Source organism: Mobula hypostoma, chromosome 6 (assembly GCF_963921235.1).
Source record: "Mobula hypostoma chromosome 6, sMobHyp1.1, whole genome shotgun sequence".
Taxonomy (NCBI): Eukaryota; Metazoa; Chordata; class Chondrichthyes; order Myliobatiformes; family Myliobatidae; genus Mobula; species Mobula hypostoma.
Window position 1 is genome coordinate 122545210 of NC_086102.1, and position 22097 is coordinate 122567306.

General features: G+C 46.5%; 1 protein-coding gene across 2 annotated transcripts in view; it reads right to left on the reverse strand.

Annotated features, from left to right (window-relative positions):
• Positions 1 to 22097, reverse strand: part of LOC134348354 (fibronectin-like) — a 97149-nt gene that overhangs the window by 66485 nt on the left and 8567 nt on the right. For both annotated transcript variants that reach the window (XM_063051580.1, XM_063051579.1), the window contains exons 5-12: positions 21476 to 21613; positions 19618 to 19776; positions 16946 to 17113; positions 14447 to 14626; positions 12873 to 13052; positions 11629 to 11781; positions 9656 to 9784; positions 5394 to 5537 (exon numbers count right to left, since the gene is read on the reverse strand). In XM_063051580.1, the coding sequence (XP_062907650.1) occupies positions 5394 to 5537; positions 9656 to 9784; positions 11629 to 11781; positions 12873 to 13052; positions 14447 to 14626; positions 16946 to 17113; positions 19618 to 19776; positions 21476 to 21613 (1251 nt within the window). The remainder of the gene's footprint in view (positions 1 to 5393; positions 5538 to 9655; positions 9785 to 11628; positions 11782 to 12872; positions 13053 to 14446; positions 14627 to 16945; positions 17114 to 19617; positions 19777 to 21475; positions 21614 to 22097) is intronic.

The following is a 22097-nucleotide window of genomic DNA, read 5'->3' on the forward strand; positions in this document are numbered from 1 at the left end:
TATGGCCCAGGGAAACACAGTGATAGGCCCGCACAGCAAAAACTTTGTCCTAAGTGTCTCACTGTTCCTGCGGTCCGCACCAAGACCAGAGAATGTGCAGGTAGTCTCTTGGCCAATATTCACACCTCGCTGTAGCAGGAATGAATGCAGCAGCAGAGTCTTACCTTGGTCATCTATAATGGATCTACACCAAGTGTCCTGAGCCTACAGCTCCTCTATTGCAGCATAGTGACATCATCAGGTCCTTGGTTCACAGACCACCCACATACAAACTTTATGGTGTTCGCAAAGATGTGAAAGCACATCCAATCCAGCTAAGTGTGTACTTGGCAGAGCTTGCTGGGCCATAATGATTAAAAAATGTTGAAGACAAGTCCCCAGGGAGAGCACTAAAAGTGTCCTATGTGCCAAGTGGGATAAATCAACTAGATTAGGAAGGGTGACTGCCAACAATTAATTGTCCTCTTTCCATGTGACTGGGACTTCAAATCAAACAGCACAAATAATGAGCAGTCTTGTGTCCCTGCTCGAAGTGGGCAGGAAGAACAAGAGGACCTTGTGCATCTTGACCAGTAAAGAGCCAAATGCAGAAGGCACGGGATTGCTCTTTGAAAGACCCAACAGAGATTGGGTTGGAGGGCAAAGTGACCTCCTTCCACAGTGCAAGCTTCTGTCATTTTCCCTCTGTTGGTTTACAAGTAGAGGCTGCCAGAAGGGACAGGGCAAAATTGCAGTCAGTGGGATGAGCAGCAGTGTAAAAGGGGGCAAAACTTAGAAAGCTGAACAGATACAGGGCTGGAAATGCTATATTTGAATGCACATGGTATACAGAATAATGTAGATAATCTTGTGGCACAGTTAAGAGATTGGGAGGTATGACAATGTGGGCATCACTGAGTTATGGCTGGAAGAAGATTATAATTAGAAGCTTAATATCCAAGGATACATATTATATCGCAAGGACAGGCAAGTAGGCAGAGGGGGTGGTGTGGATCTGTTGGTAAAAAATGAAATCAAATCATCAGAAAGAGGTGACGTAGGATCAGAAGATGTAGAATCCTTGTGGGTAGAGTTAAGAAATGGCAAGGGTAGAAAGACCCTGGTGGGAGTTATATGCAAGCCTCTGAACAGTAGCTAGAAAGTGGGACACGAATTACAACGGGGGATACCTTCATAAATTATCGTATGTAAAGCACAGTAGTACACATAACACTTAGGGGTTCGGAGAAATGTTGTCTCATTTCCACATAGGTTATATGGTTATATATGTTATATACATGTACATAGTTAATAAACTTGAAAAGGCAGGTCAGAAGGTCAATGCTATGATAGTGATGGGGGATTTCAATATGCAGGTAGATATGGAAAATCAGGTTGGTGCTGGATCTCAAGAGAGAATTTCTAGAATGCCCCCAAAATGGGTTTTTAGAGCACCTTATGGTTAAGCCCACTAACGGTCAGCTAATCTGGATTGGGTGTTGTGTAATAAACATGATTTGATGAGGGAGCTTATGGTAAAGGAATCTCTGGGAGGCAGTGACCATCATATTATAGAATTCACACTACAGTTTGAGAGGGAGAAACTAAAGTCAGATGTATCAGTATTACAGTGACGTAAGGGGAAATGCAGAGGCTTGAGAGAGGAGCTAGCCAGTGTTGACTGGAAGGAGACACTAGCATCAATGATGGCAGAGCAGCAATGGCTGGAGTTTCCAGGAGCAATTCGGAAGGTGCAGGACAGATACATCCCAAAGAAAAAGAAGTATTCTAAAGGCAAGATATTGCAACCATGGCTGACAAGGGAAGTCAAAGCCAATGTAAAAGCCAAGGGGAGGGCATATAACACAGCAAAAATTAGTGAGAAGTTTGAAGGATTATGAAACTTCTAAAAACCGACAAAACGCAGCTCAAAAAGATGAGAGAAAAAGATGAAATATTAGCTAGCCAATACTATCAAAGAGGATACATAAAGAGTAAAAGGGAGGAAGTGCAGATATTAGACCACTGGAAAATGATGCTGGAGAGGTAGTAATGGGGAACAAAGAAATGGCGGACAAACTGAACAAGTATTTTGCATCAGTCTTCATTCACTGTAGCTGTATGTTGGAAATTCAAGAGTGTCAGGGGGCAGAAGTGATTAAAGTTGCCATGACTAGGGAGAAGGTGCTTGGGAAACTGGAAGGTCTTAAGATAGTTAAGTCACATGGACCAGATGGCCTACAGGGTTCAGAAAGAGATGCCTGAAGGTATTGTGGAGGGATTAGTAATGATCTTTCAAGAATCACTAAATTCTGGAAAATTGTAAATGTCAGCCCACTGTTCGAGAAGAGAGGGAGGCAGAAGAAAGGAAATTATAGGCCAGTTAGCCTGACCTCAGTGGTTCAGAGGGTATTGGAGTTGATTATTAAGGATGTGGTTTTGGGCTATTTGGAGGCACGTGATGAAACAGGCCAAAGTCAGCATGGTTTCCTTAAGAGAAAATCTTGGTAGACTAATCTGTTGGAATTAACAAGCAGGACAGACCACAGAGAACCAGTGGATGTTGTGTTCTAGGATTTTCAAAAGATCTTTGCCAAGATGCCACACGAGACTGCTTAATAAATTAAGGGCCCATGGCATTTCAGGAAAGATACTAGCGTGATAGATCAGCAGCTGATTGGCAGGAGGCAAAGTGTGGGAATAAAAGGAGCCTTTTCTGATTGGCTGCTGGTGACTAGATGTGTTCTGCAGGGGTCAGTGTTGAGAATTGTTCTTTCTACATTACATGTCAATGATTTGGATGATGGAATGGGTGGCTTTGTGGCCAAGTTTGCAGATGATACAAAGATAAGTGGAGGGGCAAGTACTGTTAAGAAGCAGGGCGGCTGCAGAAGGACTTAGACAGATCAGGAGAACGGGAGAAGAAGTGTCAGGAGGTGTATGGTCATGCACTTTGGTAGGAGGAACAAAAGCATACAGGTAGACTATTTTTTAAACTGAGAAAAAATTCAAAAATTCAAGGTTGCAAAGTCCTTGGGAGTCCTTTGTAGGATTCCCTGAAGGTTAACTTGCACGTTGAGTTGGTGGTGAGGAAGACAAATGCAATGCTACCTTTAATTTTGAGAGGACTAGAATATAAAAGCAAAGATGTAATTTTGAGGCTTCATAAGGCACTGGTGAGGCCTCACGGAGTATTGTGCAGTTGTTGGCCCTTATGTAAGAAAGGATGTGCTGACACTGGAGGGGTTTCAGAGGAGGTTCACGAGAATGATTCCATGAATGAAAGGATTATCAGATGAGGAGCGATCGAAGGCTCTAAGCCTTTACATGCTGGGATTCAGAAGAATGAGGGGAAATCTCATTGAAACCTACTGAATATTGGAAGGCCTAGTTAGAGTGGATGTGCAGAGGATGTTTCCTGTAGTGGGTGAGCCTAGGACAAAAGAGCACAGCCTCACAATAGAGGGATGTCCATTTATAATGGAGATGAGGAGGAATTCCTTCAGCCAGAGGGTGGTGAATTTTTGGAATTCATTGCCACAGGCAGCTGTGGAAGAAAAGCCATTGGATGTATTTAAGGCAAAGTCTGATAGGTTCTTGATTAGTCAGGGAGTGCAATGTTGCAGGGAGAAGTCAAGAGAATGGAGTTGGGGGGAATAGATCAGCGATGACGAAATGGTGGAGCAGACTCTATGGGACGACTGGCCGAATTTTATGTTCTTATCAAAGATCAACTTTCAGATTTGACATTTATTCTCTCAGGCATTCAGTGCTTTTAGAGTCCAAGTTGAAATGAAGCCATCTGGCATCTTAAGACTTTGGCTGACCTCTAGTTTAACCCAATTTATCCATCTTTGTATCTTGGCCCAACAGTTTTAGCCTTCAATTTTTCCTTTGAAGGCAGATAGTACCCGTCTAAATGAACAATTATTTCTTAACAGGTCTCTTAAAATTCAGTCAACTCAATGGAATTCAGGTGTAGGGAGAGTAAATTTTATCCAGTGATCACTACCACTTATCAATGAACTTGAACTCATGAGAAGATAGGCCACTGGCACAGGCGACTGTGCACACACATATCCGGGGTCTCTGTTCCCGGCCAAGTCAGCGAAGCTCCCTCTACACTATCCTATCACGCTCGCAGGGTTAGACAGAGAGTGAAGCTCCCTCTACATCATCCCATCACACTCCCAGGGTTAGGAAGAGTGAAGCTCCCTCTACGTCATCCCTTCACTCCCAGGGTTGGACACAGAGTGAAGCTCCCTCTACACCATCCTATCACATTCCCAGGGTTAGACAGAGAGTGAAGCTCCCTCTACTCCATCCCATCACACTCCCAGGGTTAGACAGAGAGTGAAGCTCTCTCTACATCATCCCATCACACTCCCAGGGTTGGAAAGAGTGAAGCTCCCTCTACACTATCCTATCACATTCCCATGGTTAGACAGAGTGAAGCTCCCTCTACTCCATCCCATCACACTCTCAGTGTTAGACACAGAGTGGAGCTCCCTCTACACCATCCCTTCACTCCCAGGGTTAGACAGAGAGTGAATATCCCTCTACACCAACCCATCACATTCCCAGGGTTAGACACGGAGTGAAGTTCCTTCTACACTATCCTATCACATTCCCAGGGTTAGACACAGAGTGAAGTTCCCGCTACACTATCCTATCACATTCCCAGGATTAGACACAGAGTGAAGCTCCCTCTACACCATCTCACCTCCAACATCCTCTCCTCTCATCCAAAGCCATTCAGCTCAGATTCCTATTACCCCCTACAGCACTCAGTACTCCCTCAATTACCCCAAGGTCCCAATCCCTCAACCCAACAGTCTCCCCAAGGCCATGACCCTCCAATCTTAACTGCACCATATCTCCGAACCTGATCACATATTTCCTGCCTACCCAGATCACTGACCTACCCCACCTTGGGTAAAATTTAGGCCCAGTAGCCCGTCCGTGATGCTCTGGACCTGGCTTTAGTGCTGGTGGCTCACTTGGTCACTGAAGCACAACTCCATTCTGCAGCCTGCACAGAACACCTGCATCTCTCAGTTACTTCGTGACCCTCAGACTGAGCAGCAAGCACTGGCCCGTGAGCTCCCATGCCTTTCTTGACATCTCTTAAGCCCATCTGGAAAATGAGACGCACTCCCAAACACGGTACCAGCAGTAGGTTGGCGCGGGTCCGGAATGAGCCACGGTCCCGTGTTATACGAACACACAAGTCAGAGCAGCACCACCATTCCAAGGCTAAATCACTCAGCCAAATCAATGGTTGCTTTGTACAGGAGGCCTCAATTTTCTTGGGTCAGTGAACACAGGGGTCAACCAGGGCTCTCATCCTTGAGCATCATCTGGTGACTCTTGCTGGGCACTTGGTCAGAGTTCAACACTGGACACATGCTTACCTCTCTCCGAGTTCTCTGGTTCACAGGTCCATTCACCAACTCCCCGGCCATGGCACTGGCACAAGTAATGGATGCCGTTGAGATACTTGGGAAACGAGTCACCGATCTGGTAAAACTGGCCTGTCTCGGTGTCCTGGCACTGATCTAGAGAGTGGTTGGAACAGCGGACACAAGGTCACAGACAGTACACCAGCAGGCCACTTAGCGGCAAGTGTTGTCTCTCAACAAGCCCCCTCCCGCTTCCTTCACCATAACATTCACTCCAAGTTCTCCAGCTTCCCGTAACCCCTCAATCCTATTCCCCAGAATCAGGTTTACTGTCACTGACACATGTCGTGAAATGTGTTGTTTTGTGGCAGCAGTACGGTGCATAAAACATACTATAAATTACAGTAAAATATATACGGTATGTGTATCTTCAGACTCCCTGATGGTAGTGTTGAGAGGGGTCTTCAGACTCCTGTACCTCCTCCCTGATGGTAGTGTTGAGAAGAGGGTCTCAACCACTCCACACATTTTCATCATTCTTACAGTAAAATAGCTTCTCCAAAATTACTCATTTGATTTACCCGGACTTCTTAATTTTAGCTTGCTGTACAAGTGTAAAAACCTACTTGTATAACGACAATTTCTCCCTGGGTTCCCGAGAACCATTTGGAACCCAAACAGTTTGCATGTCTGAATTGTGGTCATCCGGCAATATACTTAAATAAAAACATAGACAGGCCAAGGGCAACATGTCGTGAATCCAATTCATTTCACTCACTACTGCTGTGAACCCTACTCGTGCAGCACAGAAGATACCCGATGGAAAATCCATCTCGGTGGTCTCTCAGTTGTCCAGTCACAAACACAGGCCGTACACAAGATGGATGATCACAACCTAGGGAGGACCTGCACTAACTCTATCCAGTCACCCCTCGGCTGACACTTTAGTAAAGTTGGTGACCCAATGCTGCCCTGTAGTTCGTGTGGCCTGGATTCAGTGCCGTCTGGGTGGAGCTTCCACATTCTCCCTGTGAACGCTTGGTTTCTTCTCACATCCCAAAAGTGTGCAGGTTGGCTGGTTAATTGCCTATAGTGAAGATGAGCTGCAGAACCTGCGGCGAGATGATGGGAATAGGCCACTGAGCAACGAGGCGGCAAATCAGATTGCTCTGTGAGCCGCTATAACCCAATGGTCTCCTTCACTGTTACGTGGAAAGGTGAAATACATTAAGTCTTTCCTCTTCAACGTGGTTTTGTAAATTCAGTCAATGCTGTCTCCAATAAGATCATGAAAAGACACCATTTTCAGATCAGGGCGCAGGCTTGCCCACTAAAACCACTGGAGCGCTCAGTTTACTTATGACAGGAACGTGAATGCCAGGAAGTTTCAGCCTCAAAATCTAGACTCACCACAAAAGTAAAAAAACATAAAGAGAAACAAAAAGCACAAAAACTTGCTGAGCTCTACTTTTAACTGGGATTATGCCTGAAATCATCTGCACATTTGACAATGTTGTATAGTATTACATCTAATAGTCTAATCTCACATATTTGGGCATGCCTGGGCTTCGCAGACTCACGCCCAGCTGTGTTGAGTGTAACACTGTGCAAAATCTGTACTGCACACCGAGGGACAAGGGGACGGGTAGCATGAGCCAGCAGGAAACGGGTACAAAGAGGAGATTCCCTGCTTCTGCTCTTACAACAATTGTGCTGCATTTGTTTCAACATGTGTAAAGTTAAAATCAGAGCCGTGTTTGCTAAAAGGTTCACCAGCTGCCTGGAATGCCAGACATGGTGCTGGTGAAGGATTCTAAGGGGAATTCATTCAGATTTGGAATGAAAGTTCAAAAGGATTTCAGCAGTCTACCACTTCCTTGGCAGCACTTTGTTTTGAAATAGGGGCTTGATTTATGACTGGAGGAGGAATTAACCTCAGCTAGCCGTACTTTACAAGGAGAGGAAAGCTGGTAATCAAAGAAGACTAATTGAACTTAATTGGCCGGAGATTCTGGTCTGGGGGTATGGTGGGGGGGGAATGAGGAGAAACCCTTTTTTCCTACTCTGCCAGTGTTCAATAATTAGGAATGCATTAATTAAGAAGATGGTGCCCCACACTCTCACCTCTTTCCAACTACTCTCCCTCAAGCCCTCTCCAGGCCCAGCACAAGCTGTTCCTTCTCTCATTCTCTACCCCACAAAAACCTGTTGGCCTCCCAACTCCCCTTCCTGGGTCCTGTGCCGACAAATCTGTCGCAACGTGCTGTTTCGGCAAACCTCCTCGGAAAACCATGTGCACCCCCTTGTCTATGCAACCACCCTGTCCCATCTTGAATCTCTCCCTCCAAAGTTCTCTCAACCAAGTGCCAGGGCAGGGTAGGGGTTAGAATAACACTTTACAGCACCAGCATTCTAAAGATCAGTGATCAATTCCTGCTTCTGTCTCCCCATGACCACACAGGTTTCCCCTGGGTGCTCCGATTTCCTCCCACGTTTCAAAGGGTTAGGGTTAGTACGTTGCTGGCATGCTATGTTGGTGCTGGAGGTGTGGCAATACTTGTGGGCTGGCCCCAGCACATAGACGGTGCTGACTGTCGATGCAAAATGATGCATGTCACTCTGTTTCTTGATGTTGCTGCCATACATATTGGCACAGCAACATCGGGTGTAATGCCCTGGTTCATATGGCTCGTGGTTTCTCTCTGGTATGCTGCTCTGTTCTGTGTACGCTGCTTGTTTGGGTTACTATTGAAGATAAGAGATAGGGGAATTGTATCCCATTCAGTTAGAATGGCCGGGTTTAGAGGAGGTTTCTCTGGTGAGGGACACGAAGGTTGGGCTTGGGGATTTTGAGAGGGGAGAAGAGAGAAGATGCTAGAGAGAAGAGGTCGTAGGACTCAACCAGGAGCGGGGCCATGACATGACGAATCCCAGGGAGGTCGAAGGAGGATCAGCGAAGGGGAAACGGTGAGATCCAACTTGTGCACATTAGACTGTCTCATTAAAATGGGCCCTTTTATATTTTTGCTTTTTCGTTACTAACCCTTTAGTCAAATTAAGAATTATAAAGCTAAATCATTTAATTGTATGCAGTGTACTGTTATTTCGTGGTACTGATTTGTAACGGGGTAACAAATCACTCAGCACCCACACAAACGGGGGTTTCGGGGACTTGCGCTTCAATCTCCCACGTTTGGCAGGGCCGGAGGGTGTCTCCCCTAGACTTACACAGCCAATGGAACCAGCGTGTTTCAGAGGGAAAAGGCACGAGGCCCTGAAGAGGCGATACAGGGAGCTAGATAGGAAGCTGAAAAGTAGGACCTCAGGGGTGGTAATCTCTGGATTACTGCTTGTGTCACGCACCAGTGCGGGTAAAAATAGGATGATTTCACAGATGAATGCAAGAAATAAAGCTAAACTAATCTAATCTAACCTGTGCCTGAACTTCTTGCCGCTCAATATTACCATCCTATCTGGTCTTGGCATGATTACAATCATCGGTAACATCTCCTGGTCCCATCCTTGCCCATCCTAACGACACCATGTTGCTCCTCCAGGACCAGGCTGGTCAGGTTGTCCCTCACCTGTTCTGTAAGGGAACAACTTCCTGGGGCCTTCCTTTTCGTACACTGCCCATTCCATTATTCCTTTGTTTTTGCATTATTTGTTTCTGTAATTTGTAGTAATTAAGTCTTTGAACTGTACTGCTGTCACAACACAATGAACTTCACGTCGCAAAAGTGACAACAAATCTGATTCTGACCCTGAGTGATCCCTCCCTCAGCCCCCCTGGATCTGTCTCCATTTATGTCATTTGAAAAGGGCGCCACGGTAGCGTAGCGGTTAGTGTGATGCTATTACAGCTCGGGGGCCTTCCAGAGTTCAAAATTCAATCCCAGTGCCATTTGTACGTTCTCCCTGTGACCGTGTGGCTTTCCTCAGGGTGCTCCGGTTTCCTCCCACAAGCCCAAGACGTACATTGATTGGTCATTGTAAGTTGACCTGTGGATAGACTAGTGTTAAATAGGAGGGTTGCTGGTGGTGCGTCTCATTGGGACAGAAGGCCCTGTTCTGAGCTGTACCTCTAAATAACTAACTAACTAAAATGAAAACACAGTAGGTTCAAGATTTATGCTGCCCTTCCTTGGGCCAACTCTCTATCAGCCCACTGTGGGTTTGTTGCGTGGGGTGGAAAGAAAATTCACCCCAAGACTACCCCCCCCCCCAGCAACCAGAGACCTTAGCTCAAATCACTTCTAAGGGGGAAGACATACCAATGGCGTCACACTTCCACCGTCCTCGGCCTTGCCCAAAGCAGGTGCAGTTCATCTGGTAACCCTGTTCGTGCAGCTTGTTAAACCTCTGGTTCACATCATACGTTACTCCGTCCACCACGCACTGGTCTGTGGGCAGAATAGAAGACGTGGAGTTACGTCAGGTCACAGTGGCAAGTCTCACCACTACTCAGTTTCAACATTCCAAGTCTCTCCTTCATCCGTCCCTACCATTCCAAATGTTTGCTCCACTTTCCCTCACACAATTGGAAGTCCGGAACTCGAGGCCCCGAGTCTGAGGGCACACTGGGGAGGCTGCAGGCCCAGTGTCTATGAGTTTGAGTCCGCTGGAAGCCAAAGATGGCCCGTACTGTCGTTGGAGGACTGTGTACGTGGGTGAGAGGATGGAAGGGACTTGTTTTGCTGTTCTTGTCGTGTCACCTGCTGTGTTTTGTGTTGTTCAGCTGAACACTGAAGGTGTGCAATGCTGGCATTGGAATGTATGGCAACACTTGCTGGCTGCCCTCAGCACACCCTTGGGTGTGTTGGTTAACGTATGGTTCAATGCATATGTGATAAATAAATCTGAATCCTGAATCCCACCTACCTAGCTTCTCTTTAAAGAAATCTAAAACATTTCCTTCACTCACAGCCTGTGGCGACCGGTTCCCCACTCACTGGCTTAAGAAGTGTCTCCTGCACGAAGAGAAGCACAACCCCCGCTCGTTATCTCATCAAACCCCAGGAAGAACTTCAGCAGGATGAACATAACATCCAGCCCTTTCAGCCTGTCCAATACCCAGTTGTTCACCACTACCTTCCTGCATGAATTCCATGCTCGTCTCTCTCCTAAACGTACTGACAGACAGGGCATCTGTGCTGTCCTTTATCTATCCAGTAACCCCTCAGCCTCCTCTCCCCTGGCACAGGAAACACCCTCCAAGAACCTCGCCTGTCACGCCTCTGCCCGAAGAAGCAGTTCTGGGACGTTGCGTTGCTCCTGAAGTGCATGGTACCTCAACTCTGATGCCATCCTATAGAATCAGCCCTGTACCCTCTCTCAAATGCGAGGAGCAGAACTGTCCTCCAAAGAGTGCCATAGTATTCTGTACAAGCTCCCACCCTCCAAACCCATCCCGCTACACAGGAACTCCAGAACTTTGCTTTGCAAAGGGCATTACATTTCTGCCTTGCTGCCTGTAATGATTTGTACCTTGTATCCCAGATCCCTCTGCATCTCCGTCCAACTCTGTGCACGGCTTCCTTAGTCTACACACCAAATACCACACCTTGCACTGATCTACACAGATTTATTTTCCATCATCCTGCAAGTTTCTGAATGAACTTTTGTCGCAATCTTCCTCTATACTAACTATAGCTTTCATGTATTGACATTGTGTATGTTATGCTAGTGCACCTGAAGTCAGTGTTTATAATATAATCCTGTCAGAAATAAAGGCTCCCTTGTTGAAACTTGTCTAAACAGTCACCTCAATTACTTCTTTCAGCACACGCCGACAGGTGGGTTCTACTGTTGGGTTATTGCTGAGATCACTTGCATTTCTCCACTCATACAGATTATTAAATCATTTTTTCCCCTCTGTAGTTGTTCTTCAGCTCCAACCGGATGAAAAATGGATATGTAAGATAAAGAGAGAAAAAAAGAGGGAAAGTGACAGAAAAAAGGATTCAGAAAAGGATAGAGAGGTGAAAGTGAGAAAGAGGGAGAGAGACAATGGGGGGGTGGAGAGAAGAAAGGATGGAGAAGGGGAAGACAGAAGAACAAATTGAGACAGAAACAGAAAGGCACAAATTAGAAAACAATGGAATGGGGTTTGAGATTGGGAAGCAGGAGTAATGTGAGTGATAGATAAAGAGTATACCGTTTCCGGTATCACTACTGGACGAGCAAGTACACAGGTTGGTCAGGCTGTGAGCAGAAACCGGAACGTACAGACAGCACGTTGACTGACCTCGCAGCTGAGTGTATGAAATGCAGCTCCACTCCCCACGGCCATTTCCATCACACGTGCATCTCATCATGTGGCCCTGGTCATGGCGTTTGTCCCACTGGTCTCCAACGTGATACATGACCCCCTCCTGGGTGGTGCACACTTCTTCATGTTCTAATGAGGAGCGAAGGGAATGGAGTGGCAGCGTAAGTAACAACAGGAGTCCGAAGGAGCTAGTGATGAAATCATATACCAATCTGCACAAAGTTCACACTGTACTCACACAGCATGCTGTATTGATGTGATTCATTGCATTTGAACACTTCTCCCAAACTTCATGTAATTCCAGTCACTATTTTAAATTCATTGAGCTTTCTTACTGTATGGAGATACTGCTGTAGATTACAAGGGACACCAGATTGACTTGTAGTGTTTGGGGCATGAGCTTGGAATAGGAGCCAACTTGGTCAGGGTGGCAGGGTAGCATAGAGGTTAGCCTGTCAACGTTTAATTCCCGCCACTGTCTGTGTTTGTACGTTCTCCCCATTACCGTGGGGTTTTCCGCCGGGTGATCCGGTCTCCTTCCACATCCAAAAGATGTGGTATGGAGAGTTGTGGGCACGCTACATTGGTGTTGGAAGTGTGGTGATCTTTGTGGGCTGCTCCCCAGCATAATCCTTGGACCGTGTTATTCATTTATGCAGAACAACATTTCATGGCAGGTTTTAATGTAGGTGTGACAAATAAAGCTAACCTTTAAACTGTTACTCAGTGCATGGTACTAATACAGAATTTTCTCCCTCAAAAAAAAACTTCTGGAGGCTGGGGACAGATATTAATTTTGAAAGTGAGATTAAAAGACATTTGCAAGAAAGTCCATCGAAGGGTATGTTAACAAGATGAATAAATAGAGAAGAAGTGGATCAGCAGTATTCTAACAGTGACAGACAAGGCCAGGAATGGTCTACACTTCCAAGTTGCCTACTGGCAAAATGGATTCTTTCCGATGCAGAATATCTAAGTTACTTTTGTAACCTGGATAAGGGTACGGCATGGACAGATGTAAGCGAGACAGAGGGGGCTGGTGGGTGGATCTACTGGAGAATTAGCACAGGAGCGAGTGATTGAATGGCTTGCTCCATGAATTTAGAACAGGAGCTCAGTATACAGGTCTAGAAGCACAAAGCTCTAAAGGTCTTCACTATTCCCTTGTCTCTTCTGCAATATTAGAATGTCTAATACCGTAAATTTCTCTCCAGCCATACCTGCCATTGGGCAGAAGCCAAACTTCCCATCGCTGTCGTAGTTAGCAGTTGTCCCACACCACTTCATGCCATCCTTCCTGCCGTCTGATGTGCAGGCAGTGTAGTTCTGTTTGTTGTACAAGTAGGGGAAGTGGCACAGGGCACCGTTCGAGTTCCCTCCTCTCGTCTGGACGTAGTTGGCTGCTTGCAGCAAATTGTTGAGCAAGGTCAGGGTGGGGTGGGGTGGGGTAGGAGAGAGTGGAAGAGAAAAGCTTACAACCCCCGCAGAAGATTCATACACATTCTCCAATGCCCTCAACCCACTTGACCACCTGCGAGTCGGCCTGCCTACTGCACCTGAAGGAAAACAGCATTGATGGTCCTCCCGTCACGACTGCAAAGCTCGTGATGCAGGCCTCCACAAGTTACAGCTGCCTGACAGACGGACATCCCGTGCATACGAACGGGGATTTACAGCTGCGGCGGGGTTACAAGCATCTTCTGGTGGATCGTGACAGGGCATTTCCTCACAGCTTCTCTCCCCACCCAATGCTCCTCCTGAGCAACAACTGGGGTGTGGGGGGGGAAGGGGGAGGGCTGGGTCGAGCTGTGCGGCAGGCTGACCTGCTCACTCACCGAGTCAGTGAGCTGCACCAGTTGCTGCTTCTCCTGTGCCTGCCCATACTCCCATCACAGCTGTTTCTGTGATCCTCTCCTGCACGCTGCCCTTCATCTCTGACCTGACGAACAACTGAGGGTGATCAGCAATTCTCCAGAATGGAACCCTGGCACAACCTGGGCACTCGACTGCCCGCATGCAGCCGACAGGAAACAGTTTACTCCCTGAGACTCTTCCTAGAGAAACCAAATGTGGCCTGCTCTATTAAGGGAGGGGAACGTTGACTGAGAGGCCTGCGTAGGGCATTTTCATGCCTTACAAGGCGCATATTGGAAGTCTGTATGGGGCGCCACTCCTCGCAGAGACTAAAGCAATGTGTGATTAAGTGCCTTGCTTAAGGGCACAAAGACGCTGCCACAGCTGAGGCTCGAACTAGCGACCTTGAGGTTACTAGACGAACGCCTTAACCACTTGGCCATGTGCCCAACACATGCTCTATTAAGAGGCTTTACATACAAGAAACTTGCAGGCAACGAACTCAGGAGGGAGCAATGCCATATTATTTTCAGGCATTTTAATGCTTCATCCCCCTAAAGCACTTGCCAAGCCACTTTCTCCTAAAATGCCCTTTAATTACACCTTCGGCACTGGGTATCAGTCTATTTTGCCGTGTTGTAAGTGAATCCTAGCAAGTTATTTGACATGGGTGGGGATTCAATGCCAGTTTCCCCTCAGCCATGCTTGTGCTGTCCCCTCATTAACGAATGGCCAAACAGCACAGGACGGTCAGCCCAGGCACCACCCCAAATGGAGGGGACATGGGGCAGGTACCTGCAGACCGCTACGGCCTGTGGTTCCTGTCCAACTCAAGTCAGCCAGCCAGTGGGTTAGGTAGGGGGCACTGCTGTGCACCGGACTATTAAGCTGAACCATAAAACGACCGCGAAGACGGACTCGGGAAGGCGTCCTCACTTACAGGCCTGCTGGTTGCAGAAGGAGTAAGTGCGGCCATTGTCAAAGTCCGCGCTGGTGCTGCACCAGAATTTGCCATCTTGCCGTCCATCTGTGGTGCAGGCGTGGTAGGTCTTTCCCATGAAGGTGAAGGGAAACACACAGGGAGCTCCATCTGCATTCCCTCCGTAGTAAGTGTGCTTTACTGGATGAAACAAAACAAAACAAAATTTACCATCTCAGAACGTCCCAAAGCACCTCACAACCAAACAGCCTTTGGGACTGTAGTCACCGTTCTAATGGGGGAAACAGTTCACTCAGATTCTGCACGGGAAGTTCCAATGTAGATCAATACTTTAGCTGAGGGGTGAAGATTGACCATGACCAGACAGCATAGAGAACCCATCTGCCCTCTCTCAAGTATGATTCTCCCCTAAGTGACAAAGCTCCTGGCAGTGATGCACTCCCTTGATACCACACGACAAAGGTCAGCCTGCACTTTAGTGCCGAGCTCTTTGGAGTGGGATGAGTCTCCTGAACACACCTGAACCCACGCCCTGGCTAGCATCAGCATGAGTGTCACTATGGATTAGAACATAGATATCTACAGCACATTACAGGCCCACCGGCCCACAATGTTGTGCCAACCATGTAATCCACTGCCTAGAACTTCCCTAGCGCATAGCCCTCTATTTTTCTAAGCTCCAGGTACCTACCTAAGGGTCTCTTAAAAGACCCAATCGTATGCGCTTCCTCCACCACCGCTGGTAGTCCATTCCACGCACCCACCGCTCTGTGTGTGAAAAACTTACCCCTCACATCCCCTCGGTACCTGTTTCCAAGCACCTTGAAACTATGCCCCCTCGTGTTAGCCACTTCAACCCTGGGAAACAGCCTTTGGCTGTCCACATGATCATCACATGATCATCTTATACACCTTTATCAGGTCACCTCTCATCCTCCGTTGCTCCAAGGAGAAAAGGCCAAATTCACTCGACCTATTCTCATAAGGTACGCCCTCCAATCCTTGTAAATCTGCTCTGCACTCTCTCCAGAGCACAAGGTTATAGCTTCATGCAATGTGATTGCAAGACAGGGAAGAAGATGAAAGCTGGAGCTCAGGGGCAAAATTAATGCAGAGCAGCCTCCTTTTCTATTGAGGGACAGGGGAGAATGTGAGGGACGATGACAGAGCAAATTTGATAATGCACCCTCTCCAAATTCCCAGGCTGGTCCAGCTAAGCACCAATGACAGAACCTGCTGTCACATTCACTCCGTGTATAAGGAGCAATGCACTAGGTTGCAAAACTAAGAGCTATTCCTGACTCTGTCCTGGGATGCTGAAAGAGTGAATATGCAAGGTCTGCAGTTAGTACTTATTATTTTCACATCTTACCAGATCGGATGAATTGAGTTTGAATGTACCTTGAGGATATTTCAATTGCTCAAACTAATGACTGGCAAGACTTTCAGGGACAGTTATTTCAACAAAAATCACCCCACTTCTTGCTCTCCTTAGCAAGACTGCAAATCACCAGGGAAGCAACTCATGCAGGGCACACAAATCCAATGATCCTGCGAACCTGCATTTCCTTACAGCTTCAGTGTCCCCCGCTCACACACAAATCCCTTCCCTGACCTTGCAAATTCCAACAAGAACACAGCCGCTATAACTCTTCTGTGATTGGTAAGTCTTCAGGATAAAGACCTTTCAAAAATTGGCTTTATTTGCCACACGTACATCGAACCCTGCAGTGGAATACGCGACTTCTATCAATGACTAACATAGTCTGAGGACAAATCATACAGCACAGACAGGCCTTTCGGCCCGCCACATCTATGCTAGCTTTTCTGCCCACCTATACTAACTCCACTTGGACGCATTGTATTGATAACCTTCCAGCCTAACCTATTCAAGTGCCCGTCGAAATACTTAATTTAGACATTTATCACATTCCACCCCCTTTGGCAGCAAGTTCTGATATTAACCACTCTGTAAAATACTACCCCCCCCAACCAAGAACCCCTTTACAAACTCATCTTCTTGCCTTAAACCCGAGTCCTCTCGCTCCCGATACCCCAGGTACAGTAGGTAGCATAGTGCAAGTCACCAGGGGAGCAATTCGTGGAGACCACAATGCTTTACAGCACCAGCTGCGAAGACTGGGGTTCGATTCCTGCTGCTGTCTATAAGGAGCTTGTATTTCTTCCTGTGACCTTGTAAGTTTCCTCCCACTTTCCAAAGCTGAACAGTTAGTGGTTGCAGGCATGCTACATCAGTGCTGGAAGCCTGGCGGGCTGCCGAGCACAATTGTTGTTGATTTGATTTGATGCACTGTGTGCTTCAATGTACACGTGACAAATAAAGTTAATATTTCTCTTTTTCAAGCCAAGGGGAAGATAATGCTACACTCTAGTTTATGGGGACTGAAGGGGGCTAACCATTAAAATCAGGTGTGATGTAATGTTCGAGGAAGTGACTAATGCATAGTGACTAGTAACATAGCGGGTGTTAATACTCACACAACTCCTGACAGCTGACGCCGCTGCCCAGGCATTTGCACAGCATTCGGTTGTTCCCTTGCATCTTCAGCCACTGCATCTCATCAGAGTACAAAATGCCTCCATCACTCATACACTGCTTCTGGTAAACTGCCGGAACAGGGTGCCGGCGCCCCTGATTGCTATTATCTAGATAAGAAATGAGGCTTTGTTAAAAGAGAAGCCTTCAGTAAACAAACCCTTTATTTTTTGTTAACGCAGGAGGCCATTCAACCTATTGAGTCCATTCCTGTCTCGTTCTCGGCTTATTTACCCGTGACCTAATCTTTCTTGCAGGTCCATTAATTCTTTCTGGTTTTCCTGCCATGTGCCAACATTTACAGCAGCCAGTTTACCCACCAACCAGCATGCCTTTGGCACATGGGAGGAAACCAAAGCATCCAGTCACAGGGAGAATTTGCAAACTTTCCTCGAGCTGATCTAGTCCGCTCTGCTACGGCAGCCATTCCTCCATTTGCTTCCCACTTACAGCATTATGCCTACTTTTCCATCCATTTGGAATCAATGTGTCAGAAGGTTTAGGTGGTTGGTTGGTCAGGAAGTAAAAGTACGTATATGTCGCCAAATACTACTCTGAGATTAATTTTCTTGGCTCCTGTGCCTCCTTCCTGAAGGTGGGGGTGAGGGCGGTGGAGTCAGAGTGATGGGAAAAGGCCCTGATCAAGCACTCTAATTAGCAATCCGTGTAAAATACTCCCATTGACTAAAGTTCGTCGGCCTGAAGTTAGTAATCTGATCCAGCACCTCCCATTTGTCGGCCAATAAAAAGCCTCCAACCTGGCAGGCAGAAGAGGAAGCGGTAATGAGGAGGAGACGGGCCAGCTACCGTATGGGTACTGGTCCTGACCCCTGGAATGTGCATTAGGCTCCTTCCGCAAGACCACCTGTGGCAGCTGCCACATCACCAACCACCGAGATCTGAATGCTATCTTTGCAGAAACTCTTCGAGACAGAATTAGAATATTCATCGTCATCACAGGCCACTTCTCCACTCACTTTGCTGATCACTGCCCTCACACTCCCTCCCAATATGGCCAGTATCTCAATGCAAGCACACCACCAAAATTCCACCATCTTCCACCTCGCATCAGCAACAATCCTGACAAAACAACAGCCAAATATAAGACCATAAGACAAGGGAGCAGAATTAGGCCATTTAGTGTGCTCTGCATTCTATCACAGCTGGTTTATTTTCCCTCTCAACCCCACTCTTCTGCCTTCTCCCCATAACCTTTGAGACCCTTACTAATTAAGTACCTATCAACCTCTGCTTTAAGTATACCCATTCACTGGGCCTCTGCAGCCATCTGTGGCAATTAATTCCACAGATTCACCCTCCGGTTAAAGAAATGTCTCCTAATTTGTGTTCTAAAGGGACACCCTTGTGCCCTCTGGTCAGAGACTCTCCCATTATTGAAAACAGCCATTCTAGAGAGGTCTTTCAATATTCAGTAAATTTCAGTGAGATGGCCTTTATTCTTCTAAACTCCTGCAAGGACAGGCCCAGAGTCATCAAATGCTCCACATGCGTTAACCCTTTCATTCCCGGGATTATTCTCGTGAACCTCCTCTGGACCCTCTCCAATGCAGCACATTCTCTGTTGGATATGCGGCCCAGAGTTGCTCATAATACCCAATGGAGACTGACCTTACAAATCCTCAGCATTACATCCTTATTTTTACATTCCTGTCCTCTAGAAATGAATGCTAATATCGCATTTGCCTTCATTACTACTGACTCAACCTGTAAATTAATCTTTTGGAAATCCTGCACTAGGATTCCTGATTCCCTTTGCACCTCCGATTTCTGAATTCTCTGCCCGTTTAGAAAATAGCCTATGCCTTTATTCTTTCTACCAGAGTGCATGATCATACAATTCCTGACAGTGTAATCCATCAGCCATTTTCCTAATCTGTCCAATTCCTTCTGCAGACTCCCTGCTTCTGCAACAGCACCTATCTTTGTATCATCTGCAAACCTGGCCAGAAAGCCATCCATTCCATCACCCAGATCACTAACATACAATGTGAAAATTAGCAAGCCCAACAGCAACTCTTGTGGACCACCACTAGTTACCGGCAGCCAACCAGAACAGGCCCATTATTCTCACTCTTTGTCTCCTGCCAGTCAGCCAATCTTTTATCTATGCTAGTAAACTTCCTAAAATACCGTTGGCTCTTATCTTGTTTAGCAGCCTCATGTACAGCACCTTGTCAAAGGCCTTCTGAAAATCCAAGTCAGAAACATCCACTGACTCCTTTGTCTAGCCTGCTTGTTATTTCTTCAAGGAATTGAAACAAAGCTTTCAGGCAAGATTTCCCCTTAAGGAAACCAAGCTGATTTCAGCCTATTTTATCATGTGCCTTCAGGTATTCCAAAACCTCATCCTCGCTAAAGGACTCTAAACACCAGCCACTAAAGTCAGGCTAATTGGCCTATAATTTCCTGCCTTTTGCTTCCTTCCCTTCTTAAAGACTGGAGTGATTTGTGATTTTCCATTCCTGCCTGACTCCTGAATTATAATCGATTTGTATGATCATCGAATCTGGATGCTTCGAAGTGTTGCTTTTGTGCCAATGACATGCCCCTACTGGACTACAGCGGGCCAACCCTGAAATTATCCCACACTCACCAATAGCTGTTGATGTTACAGTTGTGTGGCGTTCACATTCCCACTCTCCACGGCCTTTGCCAAAGCAGGTGCAGTGAAGAAGGCCTCCCCTGTTATCTGCTTTGGTCCAAGTGTCACCAATTCTGTAGGACGTCCGGGTATCCTGGTCGTTGCATCGGTCTGTAAGAGTTGGAACGTAGAATGTGGATAAGTACTGTATAGAACAGGCCCTTCAGTCCATGTTGTTGTGGCAACCCTCTAACAACCAGTTGAACACCTCTCTCCCACATAGCCCTCCATTTTCCTATCATCCAATGAGTTTCTTAATTGATCTGCATCTACCACTGTCTCTGGCAGGCCATTAAATGCACCCAGCCACTCTCTGCATAAATACCTACCTCTGACATTCCCTCCTAGAATTTCCTTAAAATACTTTAGTTATCTCCCTTTTCATGAAGAGAAAGACTCAAGAAAAGGCTAACACTTATATCTTTTGAAATCAGTAATTATAAGCAAAACATACTAGTCATAGATTTATATAGGTTAACAAAGGTGAGGGTCCCAAACTGTCATTAAGTGAGCTAGTTGAGGTGCTTGCTTGAGCTACCTCAGTGACAGAGCTGGCAGAAGAAACATTACAACTTCATTCAATGAATTGCCAATTGGCCAAGAACACAAACTTGTACTAATGTAAACACACAAGCACACGAGATTCTGCAGATACTAGAAATCCAGAGCAACCCACACAAAATGCTGGAGCAACTCAGCAGGTCAGGCAGAATCTACGAAAATAAATAACCAGTCGATGTTCCAGGCCAAAACCTTTTTAAAGCAGTCTTAATTTTTAGTCCAAACCATGCATGAAAACAAAACGGATACAAAGAGGTTGGCCTCTAGACACGGCTTAAATTAAAAAACAAGGGAAAGTACTCCAGAGTTTATTGACAGCTGAATGCACACTGCTCCAATGAAAATCATGGGTGCCCCCAAGACTCAATTCTTCAGGGCACAGAAATGGAGGTCACAGGAGAAAGAAGAGTGAAGCCTTGGGGGGGATGGTAAAGAAAGAGGCACTACTGGAAGGGGACCCTACGTACTGTAGGTTCAGATGCATAAGACTGGAGATTGGTTAGGAGACACAAAGAGACTGCAGGTGCTGGAAATCTGGAGCAACACACAAAAAGATGGAAGAACATAACGTGTCAGGTAGCGTCTATGAAGAGAAATGGACGGTGCACATTTCAGCCTTCAGCAGGACTGAAAAGAAGCTGGGAGATAGCGAGTATGAAAGGGTAGAGGGAAGGGGGAAGGGGTAAATGATTGGCTGGGTACAGCTTTCAGACATTATTCTTAAACCATGGAATCAACACCTCTACTGCACTTGGATCATACTGGACACAAACAGTTCAATACATACAGTAAAAAAAAGATCATGTATTCTTTCACTCCAATAGATAGGAGTCCCCTGAACCCCTCAGGCCTCTCCAGGGAATTGCAACATGGCTAACCTGTATTTGCATTTGCATGATTTTGCTACTTTTCATCTGGTGTCAACAACCAAGATTGAAAAGTTGATCCCTCTCAATGTTGAAATCTTTACTCTTGCCTCAGGTGTTTGGGGACAAGAGCCCCAGATTTTCATTTACTGAATATGTGAGAAAGTGCCCTAGGGACTTCCAGTGAACAGTTGATGTTAAGCGGTCTTGTTCTGGGTTTGTTCAGCAGAGAAGATAATTTCTCCCTATTGATCCCATCATATCATTGAATCATCTTAAGCACTTCAATTAGATTGCATAAATAGTCAAGTCTACACTCAGGCGATTTTAGTAGATGGTTGAATGTCTAAACTAAGCACCTCAAGATTAAATGGCAAACTTACTTCGCGAACTGCAAGTGATGCGTCCATTGCCTTCTCCCAGACAGGTGCACTCTATCATCATCCAGCCTTGGTACGGCCTTTCCCAAGTCTCTCCAACAACATGGGTAGTCCCAGCCACATTGTCATAGCACCTTTCCGCTACATGGACACAGGATCAGTGTTATACAGTGCTCCAACACACAGTTCACAGTGACCACCAACCACCCATTCACACAGATAACATTTTCTAAAAGAGTTGTCCCTACATTTCTATTCCTCACTCCCCCCTTCTCCTCGATTATGCTACTTACTTGCACAGTTCATATTCCATACCCTTACAACACAGAAAGAGGCCATTCAGCCCATCGAGTCTATGCCACTTCACAGAACAATCCCGTTCCCCACTAATTTTTGCTACTCCCCACACATTCCGAGCAGCTTACCCACTCCAGACTCTACAAACCACCTACACTCACGGGGCAACTTACACGTGGCTAATGAACGTACCAACTTGCACATCTTTGGGATGTGGAAGAAACCGGAACGCCCAGAGGGAAACATGTGGGCCAGAGGGAGAATGTGCAAGCTTCACACAGAGAGTGCACCCACACAAGGTCAGATTGAACCTTAGTCGCTGGAACAG